The sequence below is a fragment of the Saccostrea echinata genome, unplaced genomic scaffold, assembly GCF_033153115.1.
Source record: "Saccostrea echinata isolate AGI-Se365-2 ecotype Australia unplaced genomic scaffold, CSIRO_AGI_Sech_v1 ptg000009l, whole genome shotgun sequence".
In the NCBI taxonomy this organism is placed as follows: Eukaryota; Metazoa; Mollusca; class Bivalvia; order Ostreida; family Ostreidae; genus Saccostrea; species Saccostrea echinata.
Genome location: NW_026889758.1, coordinates 6,312,369 through 6,331,895, shown reverse-complemented (window position 1 = coordinate 6,331,895; position 19,527 = coordinate 6,312,369). Strand labels below are relative to the sequence as shown.

Below are 19,527 nucleotides of genomic sequence, written 5' to 3'. Positions count from 1 at the left end.
TAAAAGATTTGATAAGACATTATAATATGGATGATATATGGGCAAAACAAAATCCAGGTATGTCAGGTTTCACTTGGTGTGATGCAAAAAATGACCCTAAAAGTAGAATAGATTATGTTTTTATAAACTATTCTTTTAATTATAGCATAGCAAATATTAAGGTTAGAAAAATTCCAGGTTCCCATTCAAACGGAAGTCGAATGAGTGACCATAGATACTTAAAATTTAGTTTTGATATTAATAAAACGAAAAAAGGTCCCAGATATTGGAAACTTATTGTTTCCTATCTCGATAATGAAAAATACAAAAAAGGAATTTTAGATATTATTCATAGTATAGATTCCTCTTTAAGCCCTTTCATGACACGGGAGTTGATTAAACGAAAGGTTAAATATTTCTCTATTTATTTTGCAAAAAATGAACAAAAATCAATTAAACAAAAGATAAGATCAATAGAACGCGAAATAGAAGATATAGAAGAAGGAAATGTTGATAATTTTGATTACAAAAGATTGAAAACTTTAGAAGCGGAACTGGATGCTATATACGACAAAAAATCTAAAGGTGCACAGATAAGATCTAAAATTAAATGGATCGAGGAGGGGGAGAAAAACTCAAAATATTTTTTAAATTTAGAAAAGCGCAACCAATCTTCAAACATAGTTAAAGAAATAAAAACAAGAGAAGGGAATAAAATCAGTAAAACTAATGCCATTTTAGGTGAAATGTATTCTTTCTATAGTGATCTTTACACGAGTAAAGACATTTCAAACGAAAAAATTGAAAAATATTTATCAGAGATAGAAGATATCCCTAAATTAAGTGAAGAAGATAAAATATTACTAGAAGAATTTCCAACATATGAGGAGTGTAAGGAAGCTGTTGATAACAGAAAAAAGAAAAATCACCTGGACTAGATGGCCTCCCTTGTGAATTTTATCATTGTTTTTTGGGAAAAATTGGGCCCTTCTTTTATAAAGCCCTTAAAGATATATTTGATAAAGGTGAATTGTCTTACTCACAAAAACTCTCTGTTATATCACTGATTTATAAAAAGGGTGAAAAAAATAATTTAAAAAATTATAGACCGATTAGTTTAACGAACACAGATTACAAAATTATTGCCTTTGTCTTTGCAAAAAGATTACAAAATATATTATCTAAGTTAATTAACGAAAACCAAACTGCATACATAAAAGGAAGATATATCGGCGAAAATGCTAGATTAGTACTTGACGTCTTTGAATACTATGAAAAGAAAATTCAGATGGTATATTACTTTTCTTAGACTTTGAAAAAGCTTTTGACTCGGTTGAATGGAACTTTCTTTTTCAAGTCTTGCAAAAATTTAATATTGGCAATAGTTTTATAAAGTGGGCAAAAATTTTATATACAAGCCCAATGTTTAAAATGAAAAACAATGGCTGGCTTTCTAAAACCGGCGAAATGACAAGAGGCATTAGGCAAGGATGTCCTATTTCCGCTCTCTTGTACCTCTTTGTCGCGGAAATTTTGGCTATTAAGATAAAATGTGATAAGGACATCAAAGGCATAACAATCAATAATTGCGAAATTAAAAACTTCCAACATGCGGACGACTTAACTGTAGCTTTAAAAGACGAAATGTCAATGAAGCGCACTCTAGATAAATTACTAGAATTTTGTGAACATGCGGGATCAAAAGTAAACATACATAAAACAGAATGCATTTTGTTAGGGGAACTAAAAAAGATGTATAATGAACTCCACGGCAAAAAAATCACGAATAAAGCAGTAAGATGCTTAGGAATCTTCATTGGACACGACAAGGAAGAATGTTACACTAAAAACTGGATGAAAATTTATCACGATATTGAAAAACTTTTTGAATCCTGGAAAAGAAGAAAACTTACGTTATTTGGTAAATCATGAATAGTAAAGACACTTGCTATATCTAAACTTACATATGTTGCTTCAATACTTAGTCTTCCTGATATTACTTACATGAAAAAAATACAACGTCTAATTTATAACTTTATTTGGGATAAAAATGAACGAATTAAACGAAACACGCTAATAGGCCGAATTTCAAAAGGTGGCCTCTCAATTGTTGATATTGAATGTAAATTAAAAGCTTTAAAAGCGGCTTGGGTACCTAGGTTGTTAAGAAGAAAAAGGTATACGTATTTTGTACAACATTTTTGATGGCTATTGTAAAAAATTACACTTGGATGCTCCTTATGCGTTAAGTTTCTCCGATAGAAAGAAAGAAAATATAGAGAAACTAGAGAAACTACCTATTTTTTATCAACATATGTTATGTTGCTTCAATGATTGTAAGCCTTGTTCTTTGAACAAAATGTCTTCCGATAATATTCTTCAACAGCCGATATGGAACAATTGTAACTTTGTTTATAGAGGAAATACATTATTTTTTAAAAATTGGATAGTCAGTGGGATTTTACATGTTAAAGATTTGTTTGACGATGATGGTTATTTCAAATCACTGTTAGATTTTTCGAAGTTTATAAAAAAACAAGTTAAACTGGTTGTGTGAATTTAAAATTCTTACTTCTGTTTTCAAACCTTTACTACGAAAGTATGATTTTTCAAATTGTAAGTTTGTGAACATACGCTACAGAAATTATTTTCTCTTCTACACAGGATATGTTAATGTCTTACATCAAAGATGCAGCTTTTTCTATGAAAATTTTGTACACAAAAAATTTTGTAAACCGTGTTATCAAACAGTTTTAAACAAAGAGTTCAGTGTTGAACCTGTAGAATGGAAAAATATATATCAATGTAAATTATACGACATACCCGATAGACAACTTACAGAATTCAACTATAAACTTTTAAACAATATTCTCTGTAATAATTTCTATCTCAGTTAATGGAAAAAAGAAACGAACAGCCATTGCAAATTATGCCATGTGTACGAAACTTCAAAACATCTCATTTTTGAATGTAAAAATGTTATTGAAATATGGAACAGATTAAGTTCTTACCTAAAAAAAGATATCAAATGGAAACATATAATGATTGGATTTAGTTCTGAGCGTAATAGAAAAACTGTATCACTCAATACACTCATCTCTTATGTTACCTATAGAATTTACAAATATAAGATGTACAGTCGACTACATTCCGTGGATGAAACTAGCTACAACATTTTTAATCATGTTAAATCTTCAATAATTTTCTATGCTTCCATTCTGAAAAATTTGAACTCTTTTGTGGACTACAGGCTTTTAAAAGATTTTGCCTAAAATATTTTTGAATACATGTTTCAATTGCTTTTAATTACATTGTATTAAGTCAATATTGTCATATTATCTTAAGTTCGTAATGTAACTTGTTCTAAGTTCTAAGTATGTTATATATATATTTCTATGTTTGTTTTTATTAAGAAATAGAAATAAAATAGGAAAAAAACTTTATCCTTAATATTTAAGAAAAGAAGCGATTTTGTTACGTATTAATGCCAAATATTACATCTATAATCCAAAAAATTCAGAGTAGAAATGTTCGAAAGCAAAACCAACTCACCAGTATGGTCAGTCAGTACTCTGTGATGTGTACAAATTGAATACACCCGTGAAACGTAAACTGTTTTTGTAAACAGGACACGAGCTCTGTTATTGTTTATGTTTACGATTCACTGTGTGTGTTCAATTGTTAAACTCTGCACACACCACTGAGTACGGACTTACAATACTGTGAGTGAGTTTTGCTTTCGAACATTTCAACTCTGAATTTTCTGGGTTATAGTTTTAATATTTTTCATTAATACACAGCAAAATTGCCACTTGTTTTAAGTACTAAGAATAAAATTAAAATATGTGAAAGCGCAAGGATGTGTCAATCCAACGCGTCCAGAAATTCGATGTTTTAATAACTTCGAGATGAAATAAGATTTTTATTATATTTTAGTATGAAATGCTATAGCAACATATAAGTCATGAAATTATACAGAACATTTGAGAAAATATTAACTTCAAATCTGTGTCCAAGCACCTTTAATGTGTTCAATGTTTTATAGCATATATTTTATAGTATACTGAAAATAAATAGTAAAATGTATTCACAGGTTCACTAAAGAGATTCATGGGGTTTTCTACAATGAAATGCTAGTTGAAAATGTAGACTAGTAAAGAAAGGCTAATAGGAATTAAGTCAGGGGATAAACAACATTTTGAAAATTAAAATTACTTTCTTAGAATATAGAATATTATATAAAGAAGAGAAGAATAATTAACAGATTCTGTATATAAATAAATTGAAACATAGAAAGTGAGCAAGGATAACTATAGGATGTACAAGATGTGGCAGAGGTGAGTGATAGAGTTAATCAAGAGGTAACCAATTAAAGGAGAAACAAGAATATCAGCTGTCTCGTCTAAAGTCATCATTTCGTAAGTTCTATGGTCGATACAATGACCTTGTCAGCAAATACAATTTATCATTGAGTCAAATGCTGACTGACGTTTTTCATACTAATTGTTAGGCCATTATTTACACACTGAATTGTCGACGGATTTTTCCGTTATTTCCCGATCATGACAAGGAGCACACGGCGGGTGTGACCGGTCGGCAGGGGATGCTCACTCCTCCATGGCACCTGATCCCACCTCTGATGTTTGGAGGTCCATGTTTGCTCTGGTCCTATTTTGTATTGTATAATGGACTTTTGAGCTTGAATACTGTTCGCTATCTCCATATATTTCATTAGAAGTAGTTAAAGCAGTGTTAACGTTCATTGTAAGTGAAGAATTCTAAACATAGCAGAGTTCTCTTGTGTACTTTAAGCTGCTGTTTAGAGTTAGTCTTGTCATCAAGAAAGAAGACAGCCCCTGAGAACTGTTTCAACATATTTTCAGCGATTACCACATCTCTAACGGTCAAAAATCTTTCATCCAACAATCAAGCTTTTAATTTGATAGTTTTAGTGTTGATCAGGCGTGTGTAGATTTTGCGTCGTTTGTTACCATTAGTACAGACTTTAATTCAATTTTCCTTTCCCATTTAAACAAAGAAATTATCTCTACAAATACAATTTCTCCTTCTCGTGTAGAAAAAAACTCTTTATTAATGCTTCTCCCCTGCAATAAATCTTAATGTTCTTTGATCCTTTGATAAGAAAGGTAACTCTTCCTGGGATAAATGACCATCATTCTTTTACAAAAATCTAATTGAAAGGTCTTTTGGAAAATCATAAGCGGTAACGAAAGTTTTTATATGAGGGAGCAGAGGGATGATGAACATTAAGCGTGATGAAATATGTGTTACAATTAGTTTAATAGTTTTAGCAGAGCCTCGTGTCTATTAACAATTAAAAAGCTAAGGAACTTGAGTTGGAGAAAAAAAAAAAGGTAACTAACTCGCACAAGTTATGGAACCTATATTTGAAATTCTTCCTCAGAATGTAAGAAACAGTAGCTCTATCGCCCTTGATGATGTCTACATGGTCTGTTATGAGGATCTTTAAATTGTCTGTTATGATGATGTTTACGTAGTCTTTTATGATGAAATTTACATCGTCTGTTATATGATGAAGTTTAGGCCCACATCGTCTTTTATTTTGTTAGTTTTTTTTCAAGTCAACCCTCCATGAAGAGCAGTATCACAGTCTGCCATACCATTAGAAGACTAGTGTCAATACTTTACTGTACATTTGTACACAGATGTACTGTCAATGTTATTAATTGTATTTCTTAAGTTATTTGCTTGTTATAAATATTTTCTTTGCTCTTGATATATTATAGTACGAAAATTTTCCGATGAAACTGTATTCGGAAAATTGCAATATTTTCATTTGAATATTTCGTCATTTTTCAGACTGTCATCCCAGATATCTAAAGATGTCAGCAGTTCTTAAACCATTCGGTTCTCCGTCAGGAAAAGGTGTAATTATATCTAACCTGTTTAACAATGGCCTAAGTGCACGCTTTTTTTGTAAAAAAAAAAAAAAAAAAGTACATTTTTAAACCTTTGATTCCCGATCAGAATTAAAAAATTCTTTTTTCTTACTCTTGGAGATAATATTACTTTTATGAATAATTCTCTGACTTGTTTACCTGTACTTCGATCGAAATTCTCCTCCTACTTGCTCTCACCCAAGCTTTTATGACACTCAATTTATCCATCGTAAGTCGGAGAACCCTTCGGCTTTGTACAACAGCTTAAACTTTCCTTGTACTCTTTGTGTAAACCATAAACATGCTTAACCCAATACACATCTCCATGTGTGAGGTACCCGGAGGTTAATATTATCGAAAAATCTCGCGAGTCACGTGACGAGACTTTCAGACCCTATTGCCAGCGCAACATTGTTTCAGCGCGCCATCAAGCAGAGAGTCGATATGAGATGGAATTAATGCCCTGTTCACGCGTAGAGTTTAATTCGCAGTTAATTAATTCGAAGTAAACTAATTCGAATTAAACTAATGCGAATTAGATTGCGTTCACACGAGAGCTAATGCGAAGTTAACTAATGCGAATTAAAATTATATTTATATAGTAAGGCTATTCTGTAAGCCTATTATGACGTCATTTTCAAATCACGTCACATTGTGCAGAGCAGGTACATTTTACATAATGTCACAGTGTCTGTACAAATTTTATTGATTAACATAATTTTCTTTGGTTTTCCACTCAAAAATGGTACAAGTTACTATATCTGACCACCGACATGTGGTCTTTGACTTAATTCTGCCCTTATGCATGCGTCAAAATTTAATTCGGATTAGCTTTGCTTAGCGTTCACACGGACCTATGGAGAAATGGTGTTCATTCTGCTGATTTGCATATCTGCCATTTTGAAACTATAATGGCGGCCGAATTTATAAAGGTTTATATAAAGAAAATACAAAAAATCGCGATTTTTTATATCCTAACTATTTCGGATTAAGTTCTTCGGCCGATGGTTTGATTCTTCTTAATTTCTTCTACCGGAAATGACAAGATTGTTGATACCAAAGTGAAAGTTGCGACCGCCTTTTTGATTTGAAAATTCGAAGCGAGAGTATATTGTTTCAATGAAGGAAAAAGCACAGAATTGGTGTTTTTATCATTTTTAATGAGGAAATGTAAGTGTTTATTACAAGTTGACAGATTTCTTCCGCCAATTAAGAGGTGCAGGAGAGAGCCTATTTTTATAAAATACATATGTTTTACCATTCCATGAGGAGTTACGACCGCCTTTTTAATTTGAAAACGGCAATTTTTTTGCATCATTGTGACCTACTTTATATCGGGAAAACAGTGTCCTGAGTCGTCAGCTGTTATTCACACAAATTTCTACCCATATAACTATGAAGGAGCCTTGAAGAAAAAACAAAACGAAACAGGCTTGCAGGATTTAACATAAAAAAATTAAAGAAATGGAATTTCGAGTTTATTCAGTATCTTATGAATATTAATGAGAAATAAATCACGTGGAAGCAATCTCAAGAATAAATTGCACACAATTTCTCCATATGAGCTAATGCGAAGTCATTTAATGCGCAGTAAATTAATTCGAATTAAACTAATTCGCATTAAATTCTCCGTGTGAACGCGGTTCAAATTAAATTCGCAGTTACTTAAATTTAATTCGAATTAAACTCTCCGTGTGAACAGGGCATTAGACTTGCGAATAACTTTCTAATTTTGATTATAAGAAGAGCTAGGTATATTTCCAGCATATATTTTGAAAATAGGAATACATATGGAATTTGAAGGGATATTTGGATCAATCCTAGTGACTTTTACTGAGAGAGTAAACTCTATTTTGAAAATTTACTTGCTGGGTTTTTTTTTTTTTGGGGGGGGGGGCAAATTGCTTATGTTTAAAAACTTAATTGAAAATATTTAGAAATTATTTCAGGAGTAAATTTATAATTAATACATCTAACGTTTTTCATTTCTTTTAAATTTTTCTTGTTATAATCAGAGACCAACATTGTAGATTTCTCTGGAATGTACTGGTATTGGGAATTTGTTAAGAGTTGTCTTGGAAGTTTTTTTTAGGTTTTAGCTACCGTTTTCATTTCCTCCAGAAGGAAGATTAGTTTTCCTTTTCCAAAATAAGTTTGTCATTGACACACCCTAATACACACACACACACCCTCACCCTCACACACACACACACACACACACACACACACCCTCACACACACACACACCCTCACACACACACACACACCCTCACACACACACAGATGTTGATAGGTTGGAGTCATACGAAAAATTATCTTCTGAAAACAATTGTTTCTACGTCTCATGTAATGTAGCTTTAGTAGTTTTAAGAAATAAAGTTCTGGTCAGTTATGTAATGTTGTTTATTAGCAAAATGCACACAAAAATACTCATGATGAGTACACCTTCATCCAAGTTTTCAATAATAATTCTGAAAAATAACAAAAAAGAAAAAAAAAAAAACCATTCAGAATTCAAATTCTTAGATTTCCATGAAATACTGTATTTTATTCAATCAAATTTGACAATGAATATTTCAAGAGACTCACCCCTCCTTTTCCATAACCAAATATTGCTGGGAAATATCCAGCACTGTAGTAGCCATAGCCACCTCTGTATCCCTGTCCTCCATAGGAACCCCCGCCATATCCATAGCTACCACTATATCTTCCGCCGTATCTATTATTACCATAGTAACCTCCTCCGTATCCTCTACCTCCATAGTAACCTCCATATCCTCCACTGTAGTCGCCTCCATATCCTCCGTTTCCTCTACCTCCGTATCCTTTATTGTAATCACCTCCATATCCTCTGCCTCCATAGTAACCTCCATTGTAGTCGCCTCCATATCCTCTACCTCCGTAAGAACCTTCACTTCCATATCCTTTATTGTAATCATCTCCATATCCTTTGCCTCCAAAGTAACCACCTCCGTATCCTCTGCCTCCATATCCTATTCCTCCATAGTAATCTCCATATCCTCTGCCACCATAGGAATTTCCTCCATAACCTTTACCTCCACTGTAATCTCCTCCATATCCTCCTCTGCTTAAGAGACCAAAGTTTTTACCAGACTTGGAGCCAGAGTAGCCATAACCAAGGGCTACAGAGAGTAGAGCAAGGCAACACAACAGCTTAAACATTCTGTTGATGAAACAAAAAAGGTAAAAGAGAAGAATGCCTCCAGGTCAATAAGCTACTAATCTACAAGTAAGTAAAAATATATTATCGTTTATAGATTATATAAAAAATTAAATTATATCACTTGTTTATTGTTAAAGTGTTTAAAAATGGATTCTCAAGATCTTATATATTTAGCATTTCTTTATTAATGATTTAAACAGAAGTTTATTGGATGTCATTGCAATGATTAAGTTTAGACAAAAATTATTAAATCAATAATAAAATAGAAAATTGAATAGAAATATTTAGTCCAATAGTGAACATTGTAAACGGTGTTACTTTACTTTAAAAAAAAAGTCTGATACAACTAGCGAAACTTAAAGAATGGAAATTAGATATAGGCGAAAAAGTATCAGCTTTGTGGGTTCACAAAGAACCAAATTCAAAACCTCTACAAACATACAACAGAAGTCCAGGGGTTGTAACGTAAAGGGTAATTGTCTTACTAAAAGCATGTTAAAGTAGGACTTAAGTATATTCTTAGACTTAAGACCTTAACTAGAAGCATGCTAAGATTTGGCATTCTAAGCAAAACTTACGTAGCCGATAGAGGTGACTTAAGTATATCTTAAGTACCATTATGCATATTTATAACTATTTAGTGTTATATCCCGGCATTAGAACAACAATCAAATAATTTTCATTTATCAAAATAAATATCTGTATATAATAGTGGTATATAAACAGCCTTATGCGGGGGAGGGGGACACGGATTAGGTCAGAAGAAGGCGAGCACAGTGCCTATAGTGCAACAAACATGAAAGTGAAAAATTTAATCTCAATTATAACAAAATTTTCTTTGATATTTCATCTTAAATCAAAGTATACTTTATGTAAAATCTCCACAATTTGCAAAAATCTCACTTAGATTGAAATTATTTGCCTATGAAATAGCATACACACACTAGAGAGGGCAAAAAGGATCATTTTCTCATACTAAAAAACAATTTTTTCGATATGAGTGGGTCCTCGCTCCATATTTTCAAAGTTTATCCTCAAAGTTTGCGAATATATACATTTTTTGGCCAACAAAAACATCGAGCAAATACCCACTATACCTTAAAAATACACTTTTATGACACAACATTCGCATCTTTCCTAGAAATACTTGAAGTCTTTTTGTTCTTTCATACTAGAAATAATATCACTTACTACATACACGAGAATTTAACAGCAGAACTCTTGAAGAACAGACTAAGAGAACCCATCGATAATTTGCCCATAACAGAAAATAATGCATGCTTTCAAATATTAAACTTAAATATCGAAAAAGGGTACTACTTACTTTCGTTTGATATGAAGGATATCGGAGAAGTGACGGAAACCTAAGAAAAACCTTCTTTTATATTTTTACAGAAGATATTGAAATAATAATTAATTTAAAAAAAAAGAAAATGGTATTTACTTGGAATCATGGGTTGACAGTTCACTGATAAGCCACTTCTTTGTTTATAAATGGCAAAATTCTACACTTCCAGTCCCGGGATCATAACCTGTCACGTCTTTCCACTATGAACTATATCTGACCTATTTTACATGTAGCGAGTAAACAGAACATTTCTGTAGGAGGGTTGTCTACCTTTACCCTCCGCACTTGCCAAGGTTAAAAATCCCGGAACAGATGAAGGACTTTTTCTTCGAATTTAAATTTAATGTGTCTGCATGTACAAAAGCGCTTAGATGAACAAAAATAACAAGTAAGCAAAAACTGAATGTTTAAAATCATTACAGTTTCTTGTTTTAAAATATTAATCAGCTTATAATCATTGAATGCAACAACAATTTTTTTCATGGATATTTTTTTGAAATAAATTCCCTGATAGATCAAATGAATTACAAACAGAGAGATACTGTACAAAAACATCTAATAAGATAAGCACGGAAATCTTGAAAAAAAAATTAAGTATCTAAAGAATGCCTTAGTGGATGAGCCAATACATAAATAGCGCATGCGAATGCGCATGTAAACAAGGGATTTTAGTGTGGAATTCGTATGACTTTAATTTCGAAATTCAGCTAGAGATAGAAAGAAATGGTAAGAAAGCGCAATGGCCAATAAGTACCATAAAATGAAAGTAAAAAAGAAAACTAAGAAAAGATCCTTGCAAACATGTATCAAGTGGAATAATATTACTGTGAGTATATATGTTTTGTGTTTAAAAAATAGCAAATATAACGAAGTTTTAAAAATCATTAAAACATTGAAAGCTGCACAGTTTGGAAGATTATAATGCAGACGACATTTAAGTCATCAGAAATATCATTTCCTTTTGATATTCTTCTTTACAGGTCAAAGTTCACAATTCTTGAAATTGATGTTTAACAGTCCATTCTAAGAAATATCAATATCAAAAGCATAATTACATGTTTTGCATAGAAGAAAATTGACATTTCACAAAACAAAACAAAACCAAATAAGGAAAAAATACCCTTTAATCTAGCTGCTAAAATATACGTATGGACACACACACACACACACACTCTCTCTCTCTCTCTACACACACACACACACACACACACACACACACACACACACACACCGTAAGTCATAAAGTGAAAAGAAGACAATAAATTCGAAATATTTGTAATCAACACACAGAATTATGATAAAAATTCAAGTTTGATTTAATATGATTTTGGAATGATTATAAATGTCAAATCAAACGTTAATACAGACATGAATTTCAATGTGCAGATTTCAACCATACGAGTTGGTTCGCGTTATTACATCAAATTGTTCGCCTTACAAATTTTTAAAAGTTTAAAATTATTGTTTCTCCTGTATTACTTTGATACACGTATCGCTATGCTTGATGCGTAAAAGATTTAGTGGACACTCTCTTGTAGGTAAAATCAGTTACACAAGAGTTGATATTCTATAGATTTGGAATTGCCGGTTTGTTCATAATGCTAATGTCCAGTGTGAGACACATGAAAAGCGTCTATGCCACCCTTCAAGAAAGTTAGTTGTACGTGGGACGTCATATAGGTGATCTTTTTGTTCAGTTTTGTGAAATGTCAATTTTCTTCTATACAAAACATATAGTTATGTCCATAAAGTGAACTTTGACATTGACATTTCTTGGAATGGACTATTAAATATCAATTTCAAGAATTGGGAACCATGACCTGTAAAGAAGCATATAAAAAGAAAATGACATGTCTGATGAGTTACATTGTATGTCGTCTGCGTTAATATCTTGCTTTCAACGTTTATACGATTTTAAAACTCCGTTAGATTAGCTATTTTTCAAGTATAAAATATTTATACTCACAGTGAAATTATTCCACATTTATACAAGTGTGCAAGGATATCTTCTTTAATTTTACTTACAATTTCATGGTACTTATTGATCCAGGCACGTGAGAAGCAATTTCAAGAGGGGAGAGACCTAACAAATTTTTGTTTGGGGGCATAACTCTACAAAAGTTCCTTGACAAGGTAAAAAATAATAAAAAGATCATCAGGTGGAAAGCAAAGATGGAATCTTGTGCCATAGAGGAATATGCATCCCCTGTCGACCGGTCAAACCGGGCCTGTGATCCTTGTCATGACTAAAGGTTAACGGTAAATATGTAGACAATTCAGTAAGAAAATAATAGCCTAGCAATTTGTATGAAAGAGTCAGTCAACAGTTAACTTGAAGACATTTTAGATTATTTACAATTAGGGTTATTGTATCGACCATTGAGATATTGACTTCAAATAAGATTGATGGTATCCTTGAATTCTCAGTTTATATGTCAATAACCTGCCTTATTTATGAAATTTTTCGTATATAGAACATACTCTTGCATATCGAAACAACTGGGGGACATAAACTCCATATGCAGGTAAACATGGTTTGCAACATAACTAAGAGATGTTGAGTATAGAAAAGTTGAAGTCATCACGTTTTTCATGGACTTCAGTTTGCCATTAATGTCTCTCTTTAGTAAAACATTCAAATATGAAGGAGATGTGTCAGGTTCTCTGATGTCTCTTATTTCGAGTCCATTGGGATATATCGAATCAACGTAGGAATAAAACTGAATATTGTTCATTGATAAAACGTCGTCGATATATCTAGTTGTCGAATTGAAGACCAGAGCAAGAGACCTTTTCTTTTCATGTAGAAGTTTTTGAATAAATTCTACTTTATATGAATAAAGTAGGTCTGCCTATTTCAGGGCATGAGTAGTACCCGCGGAAAATAGGAATTCCAACAGATTGTTGACAATCCCGGTCTCCGAAAACTCTCTCTCTCTCTCTCTCTCTCTCTCTCTCTCTCTCTCTATATATATATATATACGAGGCTTTTCCATGAAGTTCATGGACAAATGCAATATAATTTTTAGAATAATGTCCGCACTCGCAAACGTATACAATAATACTTTAATATAGACCATGATTAAGTAAATATGTAAAAATTAAAACAATACGCACTACTGTAAATACTTTGTATATAAGCCGCACGGCCTAATTTCATGATAACGTCAAAAATAATGGATTTTTAATTTTTATCACATGTTTATGGACAGGAGCTACATTTTCTTCATCATGCCAAACGGCCAAGAATGTGCAATAATATTTATGTTTAGACCACAATTGATTTATTTTTTAAATTCAAGATAAATTACGAACGTCATCAATAATAACAGTTCGTATACACAGGCTGCACAGCCCGGTCCGACGTTGCGCTAGATTTATAACAACGTCATGAATAGAAATATCTTAACATTGGTTTTCCACTTATTGTAGTGTATCAAAAATTGTACACACCGTTGAAAAATCGTATATACTTATCTCAAATCAATACACTAAATGTATTCCAATAATTTCGAGTTGTTGAATAATTTTTTTGATCTTTGACGTCGTTTCTACGAAAGCCTAGAAGGGTCAAATAAGGAAAATGAAAAAAAAATAAATAAAAGTCGTATTAACGAGATAAGAAGTCGTTATTACGACTTTAAACCTAATAACGAGATAAAAAGTCGTAGTTACGAGATAAAATGTCGTTCTTACGACTTTTATTATTTTTTTCATTTTCTTCATTTGACCCCTCTCGACTTTTGTCCGTTTCAACATATTTAAACATAATTTTATGATTGGACGCTGTTCCGTTTCGATGGCCGACTTCGTTTTTTTATCTGTCAAGTTTTGAAACATATTTCATGCGGCTTTTAGTTAATTTTTTTCACTGTGTGTATAGAAAGCGATACTAAAGATATCAATAAATGACGATAGCCTCTTTATATATGAAACAGCTAATTTTTTTTTTAATTAAACTTTGACTTGTTCTATAAAGAAATTACTCATTTTAATCATTTTAATCAGAACACTTTATTTCAAAGTTTATGGTATTTTAACTTGGGTGATGCGCACTATCTGCGACCTTGAAAGACACCAATTTCCACAAAAATAATAAGTTCAAACAATAAAAATCAAATTAAAATCAGAATTATAATTTCGTAGAATATTGTATAATTTGATACAAGACAACTATTCTGAAAGTCCTAAAGTCATCTCTAAATACTTTAAAATTTGAAAGTTTTTCAACGATTCTACAATTTTGTAACTGAAAATAAACCACTGATAATCAACTGAAAAGCTAAACTACAGTAAAAGATGATTTCATAATTGAAGTATTGTTTTAACTGCTATATATGCAGGACACTACATAGAATTTCCCTGACATAAGTAAGCTTAAATGTATCATAATTTGAACTCTACTATAGCAGTCACTAGCTCATAACTAAGTAACACAAAACATATACACAAAATATTTCAGCACCTGCGAATCAACTTGTAAAACCATTAGATCCTCTATTTTTTTGAAAAATACAGGAGACTGTAAACTTCTAAGGTTAATCGTTAGTAAAAGAATTAAAGAAGTAAATAAATATCAGGTGTTGGTTTCCTTTATAAGACTTTTTAAGACTTTAGAAGTCTATTTCGTAAATGGACATCTTGGGTACCATTGTTCCAGATAAAAAAAAAAGAAAACCAATACCTGATATTTATTTAATTCTTTTACTGACAATCAACCTAAGAAGATTACAGTCTCATGTATTTTTCAATAAAATAGAGGATATTTCTTTATGCATGTTTATTTTCTTTAAAAAAAATATCCATGGAAATATTGAGTTTACAATTTTTAAATATTATCAGGTAATTATTTTGTTGCACTCAAAATTTGACATGAAACGCGTGTAATGTCAACTCTGATTAAAAAAGTATAACTTCCTGTGTAATGCACTGTGTTTAAGGATTTTTTGACAATTTGAGTTTGCGGCACTCCAGGTAAATTACAGCGGTAGTACTAAGACCAACTCCCTCTCTCAAAGTAACCATACGGTAAAAATGGGTCTTTAAGAAAATAATATTGCAGATGAGCATTGACAAGGTATGCAAATTTAAGAGTTCTATTTCTATTGAAGAAACAGTTATCTATGATGTCAAAAAGTCTGGTCTTAAATTTATAGTGGGGAATTCTTGTATAAAGTGTTGAAAAGTCGCACGTTTTGATGCTGATTTGGTAAAATTTTGAGTTTTCAATTTTTTTTTTTATAAAAGTTCCTTGGAGTTTTTAAGTATCAGCATCTGATAAGCACCACTTCTCAAATATGTTTTTTTTTACAGTATTCCTGAATTTTTCCTTCACTGCTCTGAATTTTATTGTTGAAGAGTAATAAAAGCAGAGGCATAAAAATCATATGTCTCTGATGAAATATTGAGATAACAAACAGCATTCAAGCTCAAAGTCCATCAAAACAATACAACTCGGGAAAAGAGCAAACATGGACCTCCAAAAAGATCAGAGTTGGGATCAGGTGTCATGTAGGAGTGAGCATCCCTTGCCGATCGGTCACAACCGCCGTGTGCTCCTTGTCATGATTCGTAAATAACGGGAAAATCCGTCGACAATTTAGTGTATAAATAGTGGCCTAACAATTAGTATGAAAAACGTCAGTCAGCTTATGACTTAATGATTGATAGCTTGTATATGCTGACAAGGTTATTGTATCGACCATAGAACTTACGAAATGATATCTGCAAACAAGACTGTTTATATTCTTGTTTCATCAACTTGTTTATCGTTTTAGAAATTGTCCATACGTAGAGCATGCTCTGGCGTATCGAATCAACTGGGAGACAAAAAACCCATACGCAGGTGATAAGAGTATCTTGCTACATAAGTAAGAGAATTTGACGATTGAAAAGTTAAAGTCATCACGTTTATCATAAAGCTTTGTTGTTACATTGCCATTAACCGTCATTTTCTAGTAAAATATCCAAATATGAAACAGATGTTACAGAACCTGTGGCATCTTTTATTTCAAGCTCGCTGGGATATATCGAGTCGATCTATGAATGGAAATAACTATTGTAAATTGATAATACGTCGTCGATATATCTAAATGTCGAGTTGAAGGCCACAGCAAGAGATTTCTTTTTCTCATGTATAAGATTTTGAATAAATTCTTCTGTACATGATTGCAAAAATACGTCTGCTTACAGCGGGGCGCAATTGGTACCCATGGGAATTCCAACAGATTGTTAGAAGACCTGGTGTCCAAAACCACATAGATATTGTCAATCAGAAACTTAAGCATCTTTTTAATATCACCTTCAGAGTACTTGTGTTGGTAGAGTAGATAAATGATGATTATTAAAAGTTGATTTGCAGGTGTTGAAAAGTTTGTGCACATGTTTTGTGTTACTTAGTAATGAGCTAGTCACTGCTATAGTAAAGTTCAAATTGTAGTACATTTATGCTTACTTATGTCAGGGAAATTCTATGTGGTCTCTTCCTCAGAATGTAAGAATGTAAGAAACAGTTGCTCTATCGCCCTTAATGATGTCTACATGATCTGTTATGAGGATCTTTTAACTGTCTGTTATGATGATGTTTACAACGTCTGTTATATGATGAAGTTTAGGCCCACATCGTCTTTTATTTTGATAGTTTTTTTAACAAGTCAATCCTCCATGAAGAACAGTTTCACAATCTGCTATATTGTTCTAATTTGTCCCTCAGAAATGACCATTTAATTATCCTGTTTCAAAAAATTGGACTTCCAAAACACGTTATTAATTGTTTTTCTTAAGTGATTTGCTTGTTATAAATATTTTCTTTGCTCTTGATATATTATAGTACGATAACTTTCCGATAAAACTGTATTCGGAAAATTGCAATATTTTCATTTGAATATTTCGCCATTTTTCAGACTATCATCCCAGATATCTAAAGATGTCAGCAGTTCTTAAACCATTCGGTTCTCAATCAGGAAAAGGTGTAATTATATCTAACCTGTTTAACAATGGCCTGAGTGCACGCTTTTTTGTATTTTAAAAAAAAATTATACCTTTGATTCCCGATCAGAATTAAAAAATTCTTTTTTCTTACTCTTGGAGATAATATTACTTTTATGAATTTTACACAATATAGCCCAGTAAGATAATAATTTAAGTAGCATTGCTATTTATAATTTATTTTATCAGCAAGAATTTAACAAATAACAACACCAATTTGAAAACATCAAACCAATGTTCAATAATAGCCCTGAAAAATGGAAAAAAAGAAGAATCAATAATATAATAATAGAATTTTCTTTTCAAGTTTGTATAATGTGTAAATAGAATAGGAAAAGTTGATAAGAATCATAGAATTTTTTAATAAATCATAGAAACGTACCTTGTATCCTTTACCACCATAGTAAATACCTCCATATCCCTTGCCTCCAAAGTAATTTCCATATCCTCGACCTCCAAAATAACCTCCAAATCCCTTGCCTCCAAAGTAATTTCCATATCCTCGACCTCCAAAATAACCTCCAAATCCCTTGCCTCCATAGTAATTTCCATATCCTCGACCTCCAAAATAACCTCCAAATCCCTTGCCTCCATAGTAATTTCCATATCCTCGACCTCCAAATCCTATACCTCCATAGTAATTGCCATAACCTGGTCCTCCAAGATATCCATATCCCTTGCCCCCATAGAAATTTCCATATCCTGGTCCTCCAAAATAACCTCCATATCCTATACCTCCATAGTAATTACCAAATCCTTTACCACCATAATAGCCATCACAAAAGGCTACAGAGAGCAGGGCTATGAAGCAAAACAGCTTGAACATCCTGTTAGATAAAACATGAGGTCATTATAGAGAAAAGTTGCAAGCTATACATAATTATATTAAGGGCGGCGTATAAAACATTTATTGTAGATATTCATGTTATCTATCCGTAGGATATAATTTCCACTGTTCAGTTTGGGGATGAAACTGCTAAGTTCAATTTTTCTCTGAACATGTTATATTTCTTCAAAAAAAGTGAGGACGTGAACATCATTCAGATAATTTTATAGAAAGCATACATGAGAGTAAATCATTTAAAGTATGCCTTGGAAGAAATATAATCATAAATAGATATGCATCTATACATATGCTTTTCCAAATGCCATAGTACCTAGAACATATGTACAAAATATCAAATCCATATCTCTTACAGTTCTCCAGATATAAAATGTAACAGACACCACCGGGTAAAGTAATCCCTAAGTGTTGCTCTGCTCTGTAGGCTTCACAAAAAAGTACTGAATCAAAAATAGTTCTTACCTTGGTCAATGTGAAGATCTAAAGTGAGGTAAGACCGTTAGAACACTCGTATTTATACTTCTACCGTTGACTTTTTTTTTAGTAATAGTTAAACTTCAGAAATAGTCCGGCAAGTTATTCATTTTAAAAAATTGCACTGAGACCTTTTGGTTGATAGTTCAGAGACACTTCCTTCTCCTCTGCAAAAGGTTAAAATGTAATGGCCATATAGATGTATATCCTGTTATATGTCCTACTGCTGTCAACTAGAAAATATTAATGAACAATCAGAAAAAAATGCATAAACATGTTCTTTTCCTTTTTTTTTTACTTTAACCACAACGAAGAATTTATTAGGGTAAAAGTTGAATTATTTTGACCCCCCAAAAGACATTGGAACGATTGCTCATCTACAGGATTATTATTACTGTGTGTATTAGCGCGTGAGAACTTTATTACTTCTTTCTCTTTAGTACCTGCAAGGGAAAATCTACGTTACAAATTGCGTATGGTATGGAAGCAAATAGAGCAAGTGGAATTAGGGAGTATTGAGGCCCACACTGGTTCTAGGGCGAAATCCTGGTGAAGGTCCCCGGAAGTTGGTGAATGTTACGCATTTCAACGTTAAAAATGCTTCACCATGAAATTTTTATAACTATTAGACATTACCCATCTCCTCATTATTTCATAGGCTTGATATGATCATATTTCAAGGAATAATTACATATAGCCTTAAATATAGATGTAATGCTGTCCTTTTTAAGTCCTTTTCAACATTGGTATGTGGAATAAACATAAAGTTTTTAAGGGTCAAATTTCCCCC

The 19,527-nt window shown here is 32.2% G+C and overlaps 2 protein-coding genes across 2 annotated transcripts; both read right to left on the bottom strand.

Annotated features, from left to right (window-relative positions):
- Nucleotides 1-8,359: 8,359 nt before the first annotated feature.
- Nucleotides 8,360-9,083, bottom strand: LOC133181502 (keratin-associated protein 19-2-like). Its single transcript, XM_061315992.1, has 2 exons — nucleotides 8,490-9,083; nucleotides 8,360-8,371 (listed from the first exon to the last, which is right to left on the bottom strand). Exons 1-2 carry the CDS (start codon nucleotides 9,081-9,083, stop codon nucleotides 8,360-8,362), a joined length of 606 nt encoding a protein of 201 aa, XP_061171976.1.
- An 8,499-nt stretch (nucleotides 9,084-17,582) lies between these two features.
- Nucleotides 17,583-18,744, bottom strand: LOC133183221 (keratin-associated protein 19-1-like). The gene is made up of 3 exons (XM_061318169.1): nucleotides 18,726-18,744; nucleotides 17,802-18,246; nucleotides 17,583-17,669 (listed from the first exon to the last, which is right to left on the bottom strand). Exons 2-3 carry the CDS (start codon nucleotides 18,243-18,245, stop codon nucleotides 17,658-17,660), a joined length of 456 nt encoding a protein of 151 aa, XP_061174153.1. The 5' UTR covers nucleotide 18,246; nucleotides 18,726-18,744; the 3' UTR covers nucleotides 17,583-17,657.
- Nucleotides 18,745-19,527: the final 783 nt, after the last annotated feature.